At 38.1% G+C, this 20,349-nt stretch overlaps 1 protein-coding gene across 1 annotated transcript in view; it reads right to left on the reverse strand.

The window, feature by feature from the left end:
* The window catches only part of dnah7 (dynein, axonemal, heavy chain 7), a 127,006-nt gene that overhangs the window by 81,328 nt on the left and 25,329 nt on the right, over positions 1 to 20,349 (reverse strand). Inside the window, exons 20-30 of the mRNA XM_084724267.1 lie at positions 16,743 to 16,936; positions 13,439 to 13,637; positions 12,501 to 12,641; positions 9,963 to 10,175; positions 9,744 to 9,853; positions 7,310 to 7,478; positions 6,192 to 6,294; positions 4,403 to 4,530; positions 3,858 to 4,070; positions 2,866 to 2,964; positions 600 to 848 (exon numbers count right to left, since the gene is read on the reverse strand). Coding sequence (XP_084580393.1) covers positions 600 to 848; positions 2,866 to 2,964; positions 3,858 to 4,070; positions 4,403 to 4,530; positions 6,192 to 6,294; positions 7,310 to 7,478; positions 9,744 to 9,853; positions 9,963 to 10,175; positions 12,501 to 12,641; positions 13,439 to 13,637; positions 16,743 to 16,936 — 1,818 coding nt within the window. The remainder of the gene's footprint in view (positions 1 to 599; positions 849 to 2,865; positions 2,965 to 3,857; positions 4,071 to 4,402; positions 4,531 to 6,191; positions 6,295 to 7,309; positions 7,479 to 9,743; positions 9,854 to 9,962; positions 10,176 to 12,500; positions 12,642 to 13,438; positions 13,638 to 16,742; positions 16,937 to 20,349) is intronic.

Consider the following 20,349-nt stretch of genomic DNA (forward strand, 5'->3'; position numbering starts at 1 on the left):
CTGGTCCACAATAGTGAGCTTGGTAGCCCACCAACCTTTTTCTAATTCACAGCAAAAATAAACTGGTTCATACTGATTCATACCAAGCAGTAAATGTAAAATAATGTCCATAATAATTATAATAATATTAATCTAAACACACTAAAATAGCTTAAATATGCAAGTCATCCTGTGCCTGGTAGAACAATTTATTTATTTGCATGTTTTATGCTTATGAATAATTCCAACATGTGAGTGATTGCATGGTGGAAGAGGTTCCAGCTAGGTTTCATGTCAGATAAACTCAAATGTAACCAAAGCATTTACAACTACAATGCAGTTCCAATTGTTAAATACAGTAAAATACCTGATTTATCTGTCAAATAGACTTGATGTCAATCCTTGTACCAGGCTAATAAATTAAGTCATTTAGTTTGATCATAAAACATTTCAAAGAAAGATGAGTTATAGGCTTTTTATTGTTTATTAATTTTATCTAATACATATATGTTTGTATATTAACTGGCCCCTGACCGCCTGTCATTTTGAAATACTGGCCCCAAGGAAAAGCAAGTTGAGTGTCTCTGGCCTACTGCTTAGATTTAAACAAGACATCATACCTTTTCACAGACGTCGTGAAGAGCTGCTGCCAGCACACGGTAGGCGCTTGTCTTGCCTCCAAAGGGTTCCCCCACCAGCATGAAACCATGCCTCACTATCATCATCTCAAAGATCTGCTGAATTTTCTCAACAAAGAAATCTGTGACTTGCAGGTTCATTCGCCGGCAGTTTTCCTCGATGGCCTCCAGCAGGACACGGTAGTCTCGTTTTGGAAGTTCGACCCCCGGGAAGAGATCAGAGGTGATACCCTGAGATGGACAGGGGAAATAGAGTTAAATGAGAGAATATGCATACTTAAAGACAACACACAAGCTTACTGACATACACACAGATTCACCTTGATACAGTCAAATGTTGGACACATATTATAAACGAGGGTATGGAAGCTGAGATGCAATCTGATGTAAATAACTGCAATATGTTTTTGAATGCTAATTTTTCTGTTGAAGAGTACGAATATGTGCAAGAATTAAGCCGAACATGTCTACAAAAAGGCGTTTGATTGGATTCCATTGTGGTGTCAATGGAAAGTTTTATTATGCCATTAAGGCTCTTTATCAAGCACCTGCTGCCTGTGTTCAGGTGAACGAATACACAACTGGATGGTTTCCTCAACAATTTGGTGCAAAGCAGGGTGATGTTCTGTCCCCAACATTGTTCTCTATTTACGTGAACTATTTAGCTCTTCAAATTAAAGCATCTAATTTGGGAGTTTAAGTTGATGATCAGACTGTGGGCATACTATTGTAGGCGGATGATGTAGTTTTACTTGCGGAACAGGAAAATGATCTGCAGATTATGTTGAACATTGTTGTGGAACGGTGCTGGAAATGGAGACTAGTGGTAAATCAAGACAAAACACAAATAGTACATTTTAGACAGAAATCTGTTGGGAGAAGTTCTCAAGTCTTTAATTTTGGGCCAAAAGTGCTGCATACACTGATCATTATAAATATCTTGGTCTGACACTGGATGAGCACATGACATTTAAGGATGCAGTTTTCATGTTATCTCAGTCAGCGGGGAGAGCCCTGGGATCTATACTGAATAAAGTTAAATGTTGTAGTAATCTGGGATTTCATGCCTACATACAACTTTACATGTGTTTGTCCCGTGTCTGATTATGCCTCTGGTGTTTGGGGCTTCCGTGAATATTCAAGTCCTAACGCTGTACATTATAGAGCCATTTGATCCTTTTTGGGAGTTCATAAATTCACTTCAGTTTTGGCCATCAGCGGTGATATGGGATGGGAGCCTCCAAACATAAAACATAAATGCAAAATGCTTCGACTTTGGAATAGACTTGTGAAGATGTCAGATCAGAGACTCACTAAAAAGATATTTAATTGGGATATTTCACATGGTCACCCCTGGGCCAACGAGATGAAATCTCTACTTCATTTGAATGATTTGTCATTTATTTTCTATAACTAAGTACTTTGTAATGTTCAGGATATTAGAAGTAAAATGCTTCTCGTGTATAAAGAAAAAGGGTCAGCTGATATATGGTATAAACCAAAATTGCAAACTTACTGTCTTATAAGGAATTGCTATGATGTAGAACCGTATGTGAAGTACAATTTAAACAAAGCACAGTTACGTTCAGGTACATTACCATTGGTTTTAGAGACCAGTAGGTTTAATGCCATTCCAGAGGAGGACAGATTCTGTTTGTTGTGTGAGCTCGGTGAAATTGAGAATGAGGTTCACTTTTTGTTTTGCTGTCCTGCCTATGTGGACTAAGGGATGTACTTTTCCCTAAAATGTCCTCTGTCTATGCTGATTTTGTTTTGGTTGGATGAGTATGTGAAACTTGAGTTGTGCTTTAGTAAAGGGACCTTTTTTGTGGCAGATTTTATTTCTCAGGCCTGGGAGAGAAGGCAGAATATTCTGTTTAAGACTGAGCTATGAAATGGACTGTAATTTTGTAATGAAAAGAAAATATTTGTGCACTGCAACTGTATTTTGGTGTCTTATAAACCTACGATGGTTGGGCACTTTTTGTACATGACACGAAAATAAAAAGAATCAATCAATCAATCAATCAATCAATCAATCAATCAATCATATTCAGACACTCAGAGTAAACAACCACTCACTCACGCACGCACACATAATCCAGTGAAGCGTTCTGACTCAAATAGACTCAAATTGTCCTGGTGCATCATGGTTCCAAATGAACTGACTGGAATTAACATGGGCTGACATCATTTGATGTGCATCGCTCCATTAATCAAGACAGGAGGAGCTCCACTTCTATCACACCTCAAATAGCTTCAGATCATGGGCCAGAAACTTGGGCAGATTGACATCAATAATGGATCTCAGCAACAGGGTGTCTTCATTCTCCTCTGGAAAAGTGAGCTGCAGCACACCACCAAGGAAGAAGAGGAGAAAAGGACATATGAAAAAATATGATTAAAAAAAGGCAGATGATGAGAGAAAGAAAAACAAAAGAACAAAGAACATACACGTAATAAGAAGTTGTCATGGTTTTGGTTTTGTTGGTCATTTCCTGTTTTATTTTGGTAGCCCTGGTCCTCCCTCATGTGCCTTAACTTTACTTCCTGTCTTTGTTCTTTTCCCACTCTTTTTTGATTGTCATTGGTTTCACCTGTTTGTCCACCTGTGTCTCATCAGTTCTGTCTATTTAGCCCCTGTGTTTCTCTGCATCTGTGTCAGTTTGTTTGTTTCATGTGCCTGTCATCCTGCATCTCCTGTGTTACCCTCCTGTGTTTGAACCGTGTTATTCTTCCCTGAACTGTTTTTTGAGTTTTGCCCTCTTGTGGATTCTTTTGTTTCTTTGGACCCTGGATGTCCCCCTCCTTTGTTTGTGTAAGCCTTTATTTCGTTTGTTTCATTTCATTAAACTTTTCTGAACTGGTTCTCCCATCTTGTCTGCATTTTGGGTCCTAAACAAACCAACCTTATAACAGAAGTGGTTGAATTATGGAGCTCAATGAAGACAAGTTTAACTGTAAAGTCAGGGGTAATAAGGGCAAGGGTTGAAATAACACCTCTGTTTTACAAAAGAATGTTTTGAAAAAGGCAAAAGCATAGTGTCCCTGCCAAGTATACGTAGACATCTGATATGTTTTTTTTCACAAAATAAGTTTAAATACCTTGTTAAAATGGCTTACACCTTGCTTTCATTTAGTATTCAAGGACTCATTAATATGCAAATAGCCCTCACCATCTCAGGTAAATGACCAGAAAATTCCATCCCATCATATCAGAATTAATCTGTACTGAGATACCTTGAGGTTTCCAGCAGCAGTCAGCACAGACTTGACAGCCCTCATCCCATAGTCGTAGTGATGCTGCGAGGAGAGCTGCTCTGAACAGAGTCGATAGGTGGCCACAATTTTCACCGACAGGGGCCGCGCAGTCACAAAGCCACACGAGTACAAAACAATCTCTGCGATCATTGCATAGTCCGGTACCATCATAGCCACGGTCCTGAAAAGAGCCTGGTACAGAGAGATGCTTTGCTGAATGGAACCAAGTTGTGAATTTCAAAATATTCTGAACTGAAGTAGTTCTAAAGTTATGTGATTTCTGATGCTCTGTAAGTTTTATTTTACGTTTTTTTTTACATCAGTACTCCTTGGAAACAGGCATAAAACATGCCTATATTTTGAACTACTTTTAGTCATGAAACACAGTGAAAATACTCATTTTCCAACTGTAATTCAAAGTAAGTAAATTATGCATGAGAATGTGCCTCAATCTTTGCATTAAAGAAACCAACATTTGCACATTTAAAAAGAAGGAATGGCAGGCAGAGAAACTAATACAGCACCTTAAGGTTGTCTGGGAGCTCAGAACGCCCAGCATAGCCAGGATTCATGGTGATGAACACAGCACAGGAAGGGTCCAGTTTTAGCTCAGTCCCTTCAAACATCAGCATCTCAGTATGGGCAGCAATTCCTGGATACGCAGACGCGGTTAGATACAGTATGCATTAACTTGTACTTTGTGTCTTTTGATGCTGATGAAGACAATTGAAGAGAAGAATAGTGTAAAAATATTTCTACTACTAAAGGCTGCAAAACCATCCGTCCCCTATTTAGTCCCAGATTTAGTGTGCTCCTTCTTTAGACACTTTTTTGGTAATGAGCACAGCCCGAGGAGCTTATCCATAGAGATCCACCGTAACTGTAGACTGAATCAGTAGATGACAAATGCTTGTGCCCATTAGAGACATGTCATTGGCCTGTGCTAAGGTTGGGTGATGTAGCTGAAAAATGTATCAGACTCCCAGAAGAAAGAAGTTAAATACTTCATTTTGAATTTAACCGTACTACTTTTAATTTAAAGTAGCAATATGTTACAACTGCACATCCAAAAATGAGTACTGTAGTCCAAATAGTTAGCTGGAACCACACATGGTATATTAAATAGATTGAAATCCTAAGAAGGAGGAGCAACACTGCAGGAGCACAAGACAAGTGCAATATTGTAATTTGCCAGTAACAAGTCCTACACTGCAAGTTGATCAGCTGTTTATAACAGTCAGTTGTCTATTAATGTAAAGTTAAGCCTGTTACACTCGAGTTTGATTTCTGCCACTGCTTCTCTCCTGCCTTTGAGACTCCATTAACAAATTGCTCAATTTTAACTGTTATAAATATCTACTCCTTCTAAAAGATTATTAATGATTTCCTACAACTAATCATTAGACACTCACTCATTCGGGGAACATTCTGCATTAATTTGAACTCTAATTAACGTGATTCTGGCCTGGAATTGAAAATTCAAAGGACCCTGCAGCTTTAGCATTGTTGTTACACAACTGAGTATTTCAACTTATCATGTTTCTTTAATTTCAGATGATATATCATGGTAATTGTATTACTTATTACAATAAATATACTACAGATTTTACCTTCAACAAATTTTTTTATCAGTACAGACTTAAGACTTTAAAAAGAGAAAAAAAGGCACAGTCAGCACTAATTTTCTCACTTCACGCTGTTTGTATCTGTTTGCCTGCCTATGTGTTATGAGCTTTCATGTTGGTTTACACTGCATTTAAGCGAAAACTACTAAACAATTTTCATACTGATATTGATGAAGTTACTATTGCAGATACATATAACTATTGTTTTATTACTGGGGCCTGGCCTGTGCACACCTTGATGTACGTATAAATGTATACCTGCACGCTTATGTTAAAAGGTTAGTTTGTATAGTCAGATAGAAACTCCAGGTCTGAAAACAACTATGAAAATGATTTTACTGTAGCAGAAGTTAAGTAATAGAAGCCTAGTAGCATTTTCAAACTTTAGTTTTGAGCTTAAAAACAAAAAGGATCAGTACACCCCTTTGGCTTGTGCATCTTATGGTGCAAGTCACTCGATGCCTGTAGCACAACAGAGGACACACTGCTGTGCCACGCTGAACAAAGTTATGCTTGAAGTTGTGCTGGCCAGCCTACACAAATTGCCTTAGCTCCATGTTGCGTCCCTTTGTAGTTGAAAACCTGCATTTCTACTGGTGAGAATGTGGCAAACTTGTTTCTGGTACACTGTGAACTTATACAAAGATTAAAGGGGACAAAAAGACAGAGTAAAAAAAAAAACACAAACCTCTCTGTATGGTGAGAATCTGTTGAGCCACCACAGACAGCACCTCCAAGTCAATGCGGTTAAACTCATCAAAGCAGGCCCAAGCTCCGCAGGACAAAAGGCCCTAGTCACACATGCAGGCACGCACACACGTGCACACACACACACACACACACACACACACACACACACACACACACACACACACACACACACACACACACACACACACACACACACACACACACATTTCACTCTATTTCAGTATGGCAAGTGGGAGGACATTTCAGTAGGGTGTAGCATTTTCAGTGTAAACAAAAATTTGAATTTTTGCAGTCATTTACTGCGGCTCTTGTGACTTCTCACGTTCATGACACACACATAATGTTAGTATTAATAGTCCACATTCTTAGACCAGCACCAGGAAATTGAGACAGAAGCAATGTACATGTGTAATTGATTGCATGTATTTCATGTATTACTGTGTTCATTATATTTTATTTGCTTCAAGGTCATCAAACACAGCTTCCCTACTGCACCACATGATACTTGTAATGATAGACTGCAGTGGTGTGTAGGCATTGACATTTAAATGTATGTATGTCATTCTGTGGCAAGAGGAAATAGTACAAATGGGGGAAGTTATCCCTGAGTCACTTTCTAGTCCTGATAGTTATACAAGTGGTATATTCCAAGGTGGAAGTATCTGTTCTGGCACATTTCCTTTTAAAAGAAGGCAACAGCACCTAGAAATATTTGCATGTAAAGGGCTGCAACTAACAACTATTTTCACAGCTGATTAATTGGTTGATTATTTTCTCGATTGATTGATTAACAGTTGTTTGTTTTAAAATGTCAAAGTGTTTTCCAAAGCCTAAGATGACATCCTCATGTGTCCTGTTTTGTCCACAACCCAAAGATATTCAGTTTACTGTCAGAGAGGAGTAAAGAAACCAGGAAATATTCACATTTTAGAAGCTGGAATCAAAGAAGTTTAGGACTTGGGACCTCACTTAGGTCTTGTCAGTCTTGACTTGGGACTTGACCCAGGACTTGCCTGTCTTGACTTGGTGCTTGATTTGGGACTTGAGTGCAAAGATTTGAGATTTACTGACTTATGATAAGAGAATTGTACTAACCTTGAAGAACTTGCCCAGGGCAATGTAATCAAGTCCATCAGAGCAGTTGAACACCACACACTGCTTGGCTACAGCTTTGGCCAAGTCTTTGGTTGTCTCTGTTTTTCCAGTGCCAGCCGGGCCCTCAGGGGCCCCTCCCAAATGAAGGTGGAGGGCACCGAACAAAGTGCTGAAGTGGAAGGAGAACAAACAGGAGAAGGCTCATGTAACAAGCCCAGCGATTCATGTGATTATGTGTTTCCTCACTGTGCTATCAGAAATCTGTCAAAACAGGTCCACTCCAGCTCTCTGACAAAACATTTAGTAAGACATTGAAGTGACTGAGAGTCTCACTGCAGGAAAGCGGCATTGTGGAAGGTGGCAGCTGTTGAGTGTGAGGCTTTCAGACACACTAGAATATTTCCATATGCTGTAATGTGGGCAGGTTTGCATTGCAATACACGGACTTGGCAATAATTTATCAGTGAATGGAGGCGGTGACTGTTGTTAAGAGTTTCAAAATATACTCTTTTATATAAACTTTTTTTATAAACTTATTTTTAAATAATCTTCTTTATTTCTGAAGCCAGAACTGAAGTTTACACTATGAAATTTCTGCAACATACTACTACTACTATACATATCATTGTGTCACATGGTATGGTGTTATTGTTCATCCAATGGCATGTGATTTTTGTTTGTATTTAAATTTACATTGAATATATTGAAATATATTATTTATATTGAACAAAATATATTTGTTATTATTTTCATACTCTTTGTACATACACATCATTTTATGCCATTTTTTAAGTAATAAATTGACACAATCAGTACAAGCATGAATTATTAATAGAGTAGGGCTCAACAGTAAAGATCAGAGCAAGTAAAATGGAATTTTGAGCAACTAAATCTGGCAACTCACCCAGCCAGGCAAGGGGTAAAAAATAAAAAAACAAAAAAACAGATAAATAAGTAAACTATTTTGATAGTCGATTAATGGTTTAAAGTAATTTTTCACACAAAATAGCAGGAAATGCTGTTTTCAGCCTCTCAAATATGTGATTTCCTGCATTTTTTTATTATCATCTTAAACCGAATGTCTCTATAGTTTGGACTGACAAGACATTTACTTCAACTGTCACCTTTATTTGTCACCATGGGCAACTGGACTCTGAAAAACTGGAATGGACATTTTTCACAAGTTTCTGACATATTATAGACATCACAACCCTAGATTAAACATGACAGTTATTCTTAGTTGTTTTTGTTATTTGAAAACATCATTTGATAATAACAAATTGTAAAAAGCCAAGTAAAATTTGACTTTGGGCAACAAGATTTCTGACCCTGACCAGGCAAGTGAGAAAAAAATCATTCATGTTGAACCCTGTAGAGGGATTAGAATATGTTACCATTCATATGTGGATTCACCAAATACATTAACAGTATTATTTCTATTCAAAATCCAACATCTATCATCTAAGTCAATATATTATTAATCTAAAATATTACAGTGTCACTACTGTTATTGGTATCCTCTCCTCAAGGAGATAATAGTCAGCCAAGTTTGAGCAGTAATCCTCAAAAACCTGGCAAACTGCTGTAGAGGCTAGCTGGGGAGCATTATGCACAAACAGGCTTGATGAACACCAATTAATTCCAATTACAAAGTAAAGAAGAAGTCTCAGTAGTTCAGAAACAACATACTGCAGGAAAAAGGATAGCTTGGATTTTTTTGAAGTGGACTTGAATTAGGTACTCACCCATACAGAGTGTGTTACTCTACAATTCTGCAGTTTATAGTGCAGACTGAAGTTTCTATTAACAGTGACAAATGGATAGATGCACATTACAGATGCTCCTCTACTCTATGGAATGTTTTATTGCACTGCTGTTCATGCACCGTATCTCCAAGTGGGAGCCCATTTCAGCTGATGAAAAAAACAGACTGACTTCTGACTGACTTCCAGTGTCCCTGTACTTTGCATTAACAAATTAGGGGAAAAAAGAATAAAAATGAAAAAAAAGAGGTGAAAATATTCTAAATATAGTGTAAACTTAAACTGATTTTTTTAGGAGGATTTCTTTCACATTTTTTCTGCTGACCCTGTCCAGAGCAGTACCTTGATTAGCGTCCATGCTGGGCATGCTGACTGCCATCTAATGTAGGTAACAAACTGACCATGGATAAGTACTTCATACAACCCCACTTCAAATAATCCAAACTCTCCCTTAGATGAGACTAACAAGAAGGTCAAGAAGAATGCAGAAAGAGTTCTTGTAGACAGAATAACAGGGTGATTAATAACATAAGGATATACAGTTTGTATCTCCAACTTGGGATCTGTAGAGTTATTAGACAGAAAATAATTTTAGCTGCAAGCATAACCAACAAATAAACTTTAGAAAAACAGACAGTGAACTGTTGAAGGTGCTTGTGTAGTAGCTTTACCGGTAGCAGCGGTCCGTGAGTGGTGTAATGACCAGACGTGGAGTGTTGCCCAGGTATTCATAACCATAAGGCAAACCAGCATTGATCATCTTGGTCTGGAGGTGGTTCTCCTGCAGAGGGTGTGATGCAGAGGTCAGAAGTCAACCAGTGAGTATGTATCATGAGTTGAAATGAATCCCCCAAAAAGTATTTCAAAGAACCCCTGCCTCTTTTACATACCACCCAGTAGTAGCGCAGTTGGCTAAGCCACTCAAAGTCATTCTCGTCACTTATTCCCTTTTGCACCAGCGTAGCGAGCACGTCCCTGGCATGGACGTCCAGCACAACAAGTGCTCCGAGAGTCACCCGGTTCTGCTTGGATAGCTTTCCCCGAACAAGTGCCACAATGTCATCAATCTGTCTGTTGTTCTGCTCAAGGTACGCATCTAATGCCTGAGGAGGACAGATGTGATTAAACAGAAAGCAGAGAATGCTATAGAGTTTATTTAAGACAAAAGTGTTGATAAGTGCTATCATGACCCCATCTTTGAAGGTCTAACGGTCACATGGCTGCGCAATGTTATGTCGAAACTGATTGTGGCCATTCAACACAGCCCCTTTGATTCCACCAACAGCACGTCCCAGAAGCGGCTCTCCACTCAAAATATGAGCCAACTCTATTTTTGTTGCATGCCATGTCAATCTCCACAGAGCAGATTGAGCAGGCAGGAAAACAGACCCAGAAACAGCAAAGAGAATCCAGTCAATTTTCAAAATAAAACACCCTTACAATTATGAAAACAGAAAGAAACTTATTTTAACTATGTAGCCTACATATCCATGGTAGTGATTTTTCATCCTCAAGTTACTTACTTAAGCTTTCACATTTGTTTTGTATATGGCATTTATGGCTCACATCTTCCTCCTCATTCAAATCCGACAGAAACAAAATCAAACTCATCAAAAACAATTTGGGTTTTATTTCAATTTCTATAGCAATCACCAATAATAGCAGGAGAGGAGTGAGAGGGAGGTCAGACATCAGAGAAGGAGAGGGGAAAAATAATATGTACAGCCAGTATTTCACATCTACTTTAGTGAGTTATGGTGAGTTATTTCGACCATGATTTTGTTTCTGTTGAGTTTGAATGAAGATGACAATGCTAGCTACAGCTTCTAAAATGATCTGTGACACTGAGGTGATTATCAAAATACACAAAAAACATTATTATAGAAAACAAAAGGTAAATGCTGTCAACAGTACTGACTATATACTATACTACTACAGTATATACTATATAATACTGACTGACTGTCTTGCACTCTTGATACAGACTATTACAGTCTGTATCTGTTGTAAATATTCTAACTGCACCTTATTTTACTTACTTATTTTTACTATTTATATTACATTATATTTTATGATCAGGACATTGTAGCTGCTACAAGAGATGTTGCCAAATGGAATTCCATTGTACCCCCATGACAATAAAGCTTCTTATCTTATTTTGTCAATATGTGCCAAGCTAACTGTGAAAAGTGAAATAACTGACTTAAAGATGAAAAATCACTAAGTCTGTAGACTTAAGTTAATGTTACTATAGAATTGACAGGAAGTAAACAGACATGCAGTAGAAAATTTCTGGCTGGGCCTCATCTTCACCATATGTGGTAAAACGTCCAAACTTTTGTGTCTTTAAAAAATAATCTGCGATACAAATGGGTTTTCCAGTCCAACTTTATAAACCAGCATAATACCACAGATGGTCATGGCAGCGGACCTCTGCTGGCTACATCAACTAAATGCGATGTGTCAGCTCATGAGATATAGGTGTTCTTCATTTGATGTGACAGATTTAATACTGTTTGTGATCCTCATTCAGACCAGCTGTTCCCATATCCACCCCTGTCTCTGTGTTTAATGCTGAATTGCTATGAATTAGATGACAGCTTGTGGATACCGCCACCGGGTAAGTCATTACTGTAAGTAACACACTCATTGCAGGGTAATCTGTTTGTCTTACAGTTTATCTGACATCGATCAGACATTGTTCACCTCATCTTGACAACCCTTTAAATCTTTTAGGCTGTTTCTCATGCGCTGATGTACCACACAGCATATGATGGTTGCAGCTATGATACAGAAAACATGGAACTTCAGAGTATACTGCAGATTCTGTTAAGTTTTTCCTTGATATTTATCAGATAATTATGGTAAGTATGTGGGCTATGTCTATCATTTAAGTTTTAATTGGCATTCTTTCATTCTACAGAGCATCTTATGACTTATTATATGTCAGCTTTTCCAGACATATATATCCAAAAAGAAAGAAAAAAAATAGCCAAACACCATAAAAAAAACACACAAAGCAAACAATTAAAATAGTTTATGTCTAACTTGATAAAATATTTAATCTGTTGCACAGTAAAAAACATTTTTAACCACCATTTGCATGACTTGAATCAAAATGCATGAAGTGGACAGGCTATCCAGATGGTAACAAGAGTCTCTGAGGATCTTGAAATATGTTTGAAACAGCAGTGTTGTTAAATGACATTCTGGGTTTTTCAAACATAGTCAGGGACTTATTTCTTAGAAAAACAGATGCTTAGCTCTGTGACTTGAATGTAATTACAATACTGTCCATGAAGGAGTGAGCTTCTGTAGGACAGAGCCCAGGAAACAGTATATAGTCTAGTTAGGGTCTTACCCTAACACTACATAATATGTAAACTGTTACTCAGAATACGTAAAGCATATAACAAGAAGTTGATCACCTTCTGTCCTGAATTAATGGCTTCATGAATATCCTTAGTCCAGTAGACCTGTGAGACACAGAGCACCGTCTGGCCTGGCCAAGCACGCACCCAATTAATCCTCAGCTCATTGGGGTACGCCTCAATCGCCTCCCCGATCACCTATAATGGACCACAAGAGGGACAAAGGCTTTAACCCCCAGATACCTGTATCACTGGAGAAGCCTTAAATGTGCAGACTCAATTTTGGTGTCACACGCTGAGTCAAAAAACAGCCAAAATATTCATAGACAATATTGAATTTTTTGAGTAGTGTTCATTCATTGATAAATCATTCTTGTATTTTCACTTTTTCTTGCAGCTTCATCAAGCCTCATATTATATATTCTAACACTGTGTGGGTCGCTACATTTCCCACTTTTCTCAATAAGATTTTGCTAATCCAAAATAAATTTCTGAGAATGATTAGCTTTAAAACAAACATGCACCAGACTTGTGTGTTTATGTGTAAATACTGTATGTACACCTATCTTATGACTTGTCTGGCACCCAACAATTTTTGCAAGTCTTCCTCTTAATCAATGCATATAGAAATACAGAGGACCATCTCTTTGGAACAACCTACCTACATCACTACAAACAACATCTACATCATCTATCATTGGTCAAAAAACATCTGAAAAGGTCATCTCAACTTGTAAAATCAATTTTATATTACCGCTTTGTCCTTATACTTTGAAGTGTCTACTGTTATTTATATATGGGAGGTATTTTTATAAGCCTTTTTTGGCTTCCAACCTAACCTGCACAATGTTCTAAGATTTTATGATTCTTATTGTCTTCATATACACACACACACATACACACATACAAAGTATCTTAAAATCTTAGTCAAACTTTAAGAAAAAATACACATTATGAAGCTTAAAAAAATAGTGCAATAACAATCCACACAACACCTTATGTAGGGAGGCAATCATGCCATTCTCAAGTTCCAGAAGCCACTTCTCCACCTGGCCCCTGGCTTTGGAGGTGGAAATGATATCCAGCAGCTGTACCACTTCCCCCTCGCTGCTCTTCATGTGGGTGATGTCCAGCACGTCGGTGAACACCACGCTAGCGATGCCTTCAAAGCACTTCTTCAGATGAGGCTGCACCCTATGGGAGAATAATCTGATGTGAGGATCTGCTCTAATGTCTGAAGTATAGCTTACACCAGCCCCTCACACTATACTGTAAGTTACATCACATGGACATTTTACTAACATGACAAATGACACTCACAACTGTAACACAGATTTATTTCCATTGAAACCAATGCAGCCATTTTCGGTGCTTGCATTATTTCCTAAGCTTCACTCACACTTTATGTACACAAGTCGGTGGGTTGGGAGTTTTGTCAAAATGCCTCTACAGCATAACTGTATATAAATGAATCCAGAGTCGACAATGATACAAAACTACATGTTACTGTTGAGTTGTTTATGTGCTGCTTTCACTGCACAACAGACAGTAAATTGTCAGTTTGTGCCTGCCTGAATAACACACACATACTTTGAATCTATGCTGTTAAGTACTTTAAATTCCTATGTGAAGAATTTGTTAAATTTCTGATTTTATTGATGATAGTGACAGTAGGTTAAATGGTTTGAAAGCAACATAAAAACTGCACCAGTTATCACCTAAAGCGTCTCAATTCTACAAATAAAAACATACACCATCAGAATAGTAGAAATATGCCACAATCACATAAAAAATCTACACATATTTTAATGTGTAACCTCTAGAGTTATTAGTCCACATCTATACAGTGTCCATGCTGTTCTTTGCAGATAATGGTGTTAAAATTTGCATATTATATACAATAGTAATGGTGCACCCAGTGTGAATGTCTGCCCCCCCTCTGTGAAATAATGGAAAATGGAAAAAAGGCTTCAGACATAAATCATGAGAAGAAGAACTTGAAACTGATGCCAGACTTCTTTTTCTTTAAATTGCGTTTCATGTTATAGGACAGGGGTCAGCAACCTTTACTATTAAAAGAGCCTGCTGCTGAAAAACAAAAAACAAAATCTGTCTGGGGCTGATTTTTTGGGGGATTTGGCAACCATAACTTGCCTAGGGAGACTTAAGACTAGCCACTAGTAAAATTTAGACAAAAAAGCATAGAGGTAGGCATACAATATTAAAACTATTTTTTTCCATTCAGTGTTTAGGGTACACTTTTTTGAAATTAGATAATTTAAGAATCAATTTAGACCTACAGCAATGATATATGAAAATTAAAAAGCTAACAAAAGCAAACTGGGATCAGTATAACACTGGCAAATCTGTGCTCTGTGCTGTTGATGATTGCCCCAGTTATATTTCCTCACTACACAGTACAAAACAGCAGTTTACAACTCATAAGAAGCAAAAAAAATACTGGTAAGTGAAACTTGATACAAGAGAATTTTGGTAAACTACTATTTACAAGGTCACAAATTAAATTTAGTGTTCTCAAAGATATGTTTCAGTGTGGAGGTACTCTTTAAAAGGGTTGTTCTGGGTAGGGATGCTTGCTGACAGTCTTGTTACACTGTGATAAAGACTTTTTGAAACACTGAAGGAGAGAATTTCTATGGATCTGTAACTGAAGCCTTAATTTGTTAGAATGTGTGTCAGAGTTTAGTTGGGGAATTGTGAGACAATCCAGCTGCACCCCTAACAACCTCTTTCACCAGCTTTTATCACCTGGAGGAAATCATGCAGTGGGTCATGAGTGTGTGCGTGTGTGTGTGTGTGTGTGTGTGTGTGTGTGTGTGTGTGTGTGTGTGTGTGTGTGTGTGTGTGTGTGTGTGTGTGTGTGTGTGTTTGAGACCAACAGGCCTGGTACTTGCCCACAGCTAATCTTGCATACTACTGGACCTATCAGCCTAAAATCTTTTGTGCACATTTATGATTGTATGAGATTCATACTTTTTAAACAACAACTGCAAGTCATCAACAACTGCTAGGCTAAAACAAGGCTTACCTATTGTACTAGCAATGTTGGAACGTTACTAGTTACATGTTACTGAGAAAAAATAGAGTCAGGAATCAGAATGTTGGTGATTACAAAGGAATGAGATCAGAATATTCCCTTTTGGGTTGCCTGGCAGAGAGCTGCACTCTACTAAGTGATGTCGTCTAATTTTCATTTGGATTCAAATCATGTTCTGTGACTTTTTCCATTGCGAAACCCATCCTTGTCCTTGGTCCTACTTATTGTAAGTGCAACTTAAGACCAGTGTCTGCAGAGGTCAGTGGTATTGTTAGTAACTCTTCTTGAATGTCACACAATGAACAAGTCTTTCCTGTTCTTTTACTGCTTCATATCTCTGTGATTCTGTTGCTGCACTTGCTGTGCACTATAACAGTCAACAGGGAAAATAGGAAATAGGAACAAATGTACCAATTCTAAAGCATTAAAAACTTAAAGAATAGCTATCATACTTTCTCTGTACCACTGATATAAAAGAAAGGCCGTTTGCAAGTCTAGCATTACATTCTGTGACCAGTGACTCCAATTCTCAAAAAATCAAATTAGCACTTTCCCATCATTACATTGCCCTGCCTGGCCTACCAGCACCCCCGCTACTGCAGAAATCCCTTCTTTACAGAAGAGCTCCTGATTGCGTGCATCTGCACCGATGTGATGACAATTCCCAGAAGTCAAAGAGAGAACAGAGGGATTGTAGAGTGGAAACGAAAAGAGAAATAGAAATGGCAGGAAGAGAGTAAGAAGCCTGAACATCTTTTGTCTGGAATCACATTCATTATTAACCAAACGCCCTGGGTGAAATGAGACAAGGGTTGGTTATCAGTAAGGACTTGGCTTCTGGGGAAACCACTTTAGAGGTTGAGTAGGCGTTGTAGTTATTTTCCTGCTCTAACATCAGTCTTTCAAAGGCTATAACTCTTTTAAATTGTTTTCTAGATTTGCTGCTTTCACATGCTGAATCTCTGTTTTGAGCCTTTTTTGATGGAAAGTGGTTTGTGGTTCCACCATTTTCTTGTTCTACAGAAGTTGGTTTGGTTCATTTATCATTGCCTATACACACAGATCAGGTGCTCAGTGAGCTGAATGGACTATTAATGGACAGTCAAGTATTTTACTAAGGTGCCAACCATGGTGCATGTCCAGCTATACACATCCAACAATACTGTTAATTGTGTTTAGGAGTAATGTTATATAATGTATATGTCACCATATACATTTATAATAATGTTTTAGCTTTTTACCTTGTGGGGTCTTTGGTCTCAGAGAGGATTTCCAGAAGCTCCTCATTGGACAGGAAGAAGAACCGTGGGAAATAGAGACGCTTCTTCTCCAGGTAGTTATTAAGACCTTTGAGGATCATTTCCAGAAGCTCATTGGACTTTTTTAGCCTCTCTAGCATCTTGTCGATGGCGATCACTGCCAACACATGCTTGTCCTAACAAAGACAGGAGAGAACAGTGTTTAAAGCAAAATATATATTGGATATATATTGGTGAAGGGCTTTCAATTCACAATAGTTTCTGAGGTCAACAACCAGCATGGTCCATTTTATAATCATCAACTCCTAAAACACATAGTTATAATAAAAATACATTTAAAACACATAAATGGACAAGTTTTACCCATCTGGATAATTTGCCAGTGTTTGGTCTCCAATGACGGTGGTAAACTGGCACAAACAGCTGATAACTACCCACTGCAGGGTTTTCTCTGAGTTTTATAATGAGATACTGTTTCCTTTGTCTCTCTGGACTGTGAAACTTTTTTAATGGACCACTCAAGGCCACTATATGTGCAAGAAAGCAGAAATTTTATTGCATTCACTCCCTAGTCAAATGACACAACCATCTGCAAAGTGCCCTACAGTATAAGTATTTCACAAAAGAGTCTGTTCCAAATATGCCCCAACATTAAAGCATCAATATGGGCACTTGTTGCAGGAACTGCAGCTCAAAACATATAGGACATAACATATCACCAGAGTAATGGCTGACTGCTACTCACTATACTCTTTGCTGTCATCATCTTTGACTGTGGTCCTCAGAAATTTTTTAACAATCGGAAGTGGGCCTCAAGTTACAAAGGGTTGAGAACTCCTGCCTAAGCTGACTCGAGTCTGGCCAGACCTGCAGCTAGAACACTGGAGGAGTGTTTGTGTTCACACCGTGGGCAGCGGAACCAGTCTTAGCATCCTCTCAGTGAACACGACCGGACCAGCCTCTAAGACACATGGGCCCAGCTTGACGAGAGGGAATACTGTTTTGAGGTAATTTACAACGGTTCTGACCAGGCCTCTGACTCTGGGGACTATGAAGACGGCAGGCAGAGACAGAATCTGCCGGAAGCACTGAGGAGCGAGAGGAAGGTCAGGCATCAGAGAGAGAGCTAGGAGCCAGACTATTTTCACATATAACACATTGGATTAAGGATTTATTTTCAATCAAACCACAACTGGTGGTTGTTGAACAGTGGAAAGACAAAAAAAGATCTTATTGGTGAGTTTTATTTTGTTTCTGTCTAGTTTGATGAAGTGGGTTTTACAATGAGTTAACAAGGCAATTAAGCTTGTCTTAGTTCGAAAACCTTGAAATTTGAATTCAGAAAGTGTACAGTTAACTACAGAAAAAAAGATGTAAGAATATTTTCTTTCTTGACGTTTTTTGAGTTTATTTAGTTTATTCATTACTCTACAAAATCGTAGAGAGATTATGACAGTAGCAAACTTGCATACATCTCACAGCTGAAACTACAGCGCGACCGGACTAACGCCTCTTGAAGCACAAAATCCCGCAGCTCTGAAAATAGATTAGGTTACGTGGCTGCCTGTCTCACTGCCTGCCAGACTGCATTAACATATCGCTCAATTTAACCGTTACAAACATCTACTCATCTGAAAGATTATTCATGATTTCTTACGACTCATAAACAAACACCATCTCATTCGGCAAATGTTCGGCTTTAATACAAACTCTAATTAATGTGAAACAAGCATACAAAACAGTTATTCTGGCCCAAAGTAGAAATTTCAAACTGCAGGACTCCGCAGCTGTAGCATTAATGTAAGAGAAATTATTATTTCAACTTAACATATTTCCTTGATGATATGATGACATGGCCATTTTGTAATTTTTTACAGTAAACAGATTACAGATTACTCCTTTAAACTAAAATTCTGGCTATTTCTTACACATTGCACCTACAATTCCTAGGCAAAGGAACATTTTCAGCACTGTCAATATACTGTTTAGTTCATTAAGGAAACATGACAGGAGGATGGATTGTTGTGTTCATATTTTCAAGTTGTGCAGTGTTGTTACTGCTGCCTTGAAGGTAACACTAAAACACAGCAAAATCTTCCTTTTGCAACATCCACTCTATGTTCCACAGTGAGGCCCACTTGTCACACAGCGCCCTAAAAAAATCTATGATGGGACAGTAATAGAGATTTCACCTGAGGCCTGTCTAGCACCTATGAAATATTTCAGCTCTGATATCATCCCATCTGTACACTAATTCAATATCCTCTCCAACTGTCACCCCCAGGAAGTGCCTAAATAAAAACTCTGTGGTTGGACAGTGGACGCCTGAACCTGCTCACATGAAAACATTGGTGATGCTGAAATGAACCGCACAGCCTGATTTCATCCTCTGAATGGAATGAAAATAAAATGCAGGAGGGAGCAGAAAGGAGTAAATAACATGGAGTAACATAAGAACATGCTATTTTTGCCTGAAATTAAATGTATAGAGATGTCAAAAAAAAGGAGACTATCTTTGTTTTGTTGCTCTATGGTATTTTAAAATCACAATCTTCCCAGGCTTATTAACGTCTCATTTACAGAGCATTTCGCACTGCAAGAAATAACACCACTCTTCTGCACGATGCAACTTGGCAACATGGTTAAAAGCTTTAGCAAATGTAGACAATATAAACTATACAAGAAGCAGCTGGTATAGTTGAATAGCTAGCCTACAAAAAGGATGGTGTACTTTCATCTTTTGTTTGATGTGATCAGTTAGCCTTGAGCCTGTTATTGCTTTGCTGTTTTCACACCTCGCAACATGTAAGGTGAAATGTTCACATGAACCCATCAGTGTATCAATAATGATATGTAGGGCTGGGTACCTTTAAGGTAATAACCAACGCAGTACTGAAACTTCTCCCGTCCAATGATATCTGCTTTTGATCCGTTTTGTTCCCAGATCTAAAACAAGATGACTATTTGTATTGTTTTGCTCGCAGCCAATCACCGCAAGCGTTCTTTGATCTAATATGACATGTGATTGTCCCATTACCATAGCAGCCACAACCCATACAGTCTGTGTTATGGTGCTGTGACAGTTCAGCATCCCAGATTCCACCAAAACATCCGGAGGGATGGCTATACTGCGGGGTCTGATATAAATAAATGCATAAAATGCAGAAGGATAATTTCAGGAATGCTTTCACTCACATGATGGGTATGGAATGAAATAAAAAAGATGGTATCAAATGAAACACTCTATTGGTATCACTTTCAGGGTACTGAGGGTATTGTAATTTTTAAACCATACCCAGCCCTAATAATGTGTTTATGGAGAGTATGTGTATAACTATAAATAACAACAATAAAAGACATTACAAATATAATGTTGGCATATAATACAATTATTTTAAAACAATTTTTTAGAAAGAAAGAAAAAAGTACTATGCAGATATTCAATACTGGATAGTGTATGTGATACAAACAATTCTACAGTAACAGATGGTCTGGAAAAATCTACAATCAATACTGCTGGAAAAGCAGCAAAGAGGAGGATGTACATTATTGCACTGCTTTGACTTGGCACAACTTCTGTTTTGGATCA

This window comes from Lutjanus erythropterus, chromosome 8 (genome assembly GCF_056507025.1).
Source record: "Lutjanus erythropterus isolate fLutEry1 chromosome 8, fLutEry1.hap2, whole genome shotgun sequence".
NCBI lineage: Eukaryota > Metazoa > Chordata > Actinopteri > Lutjaniformes > Lutjanidae > Lutjanus > Lutjanus erythropterus.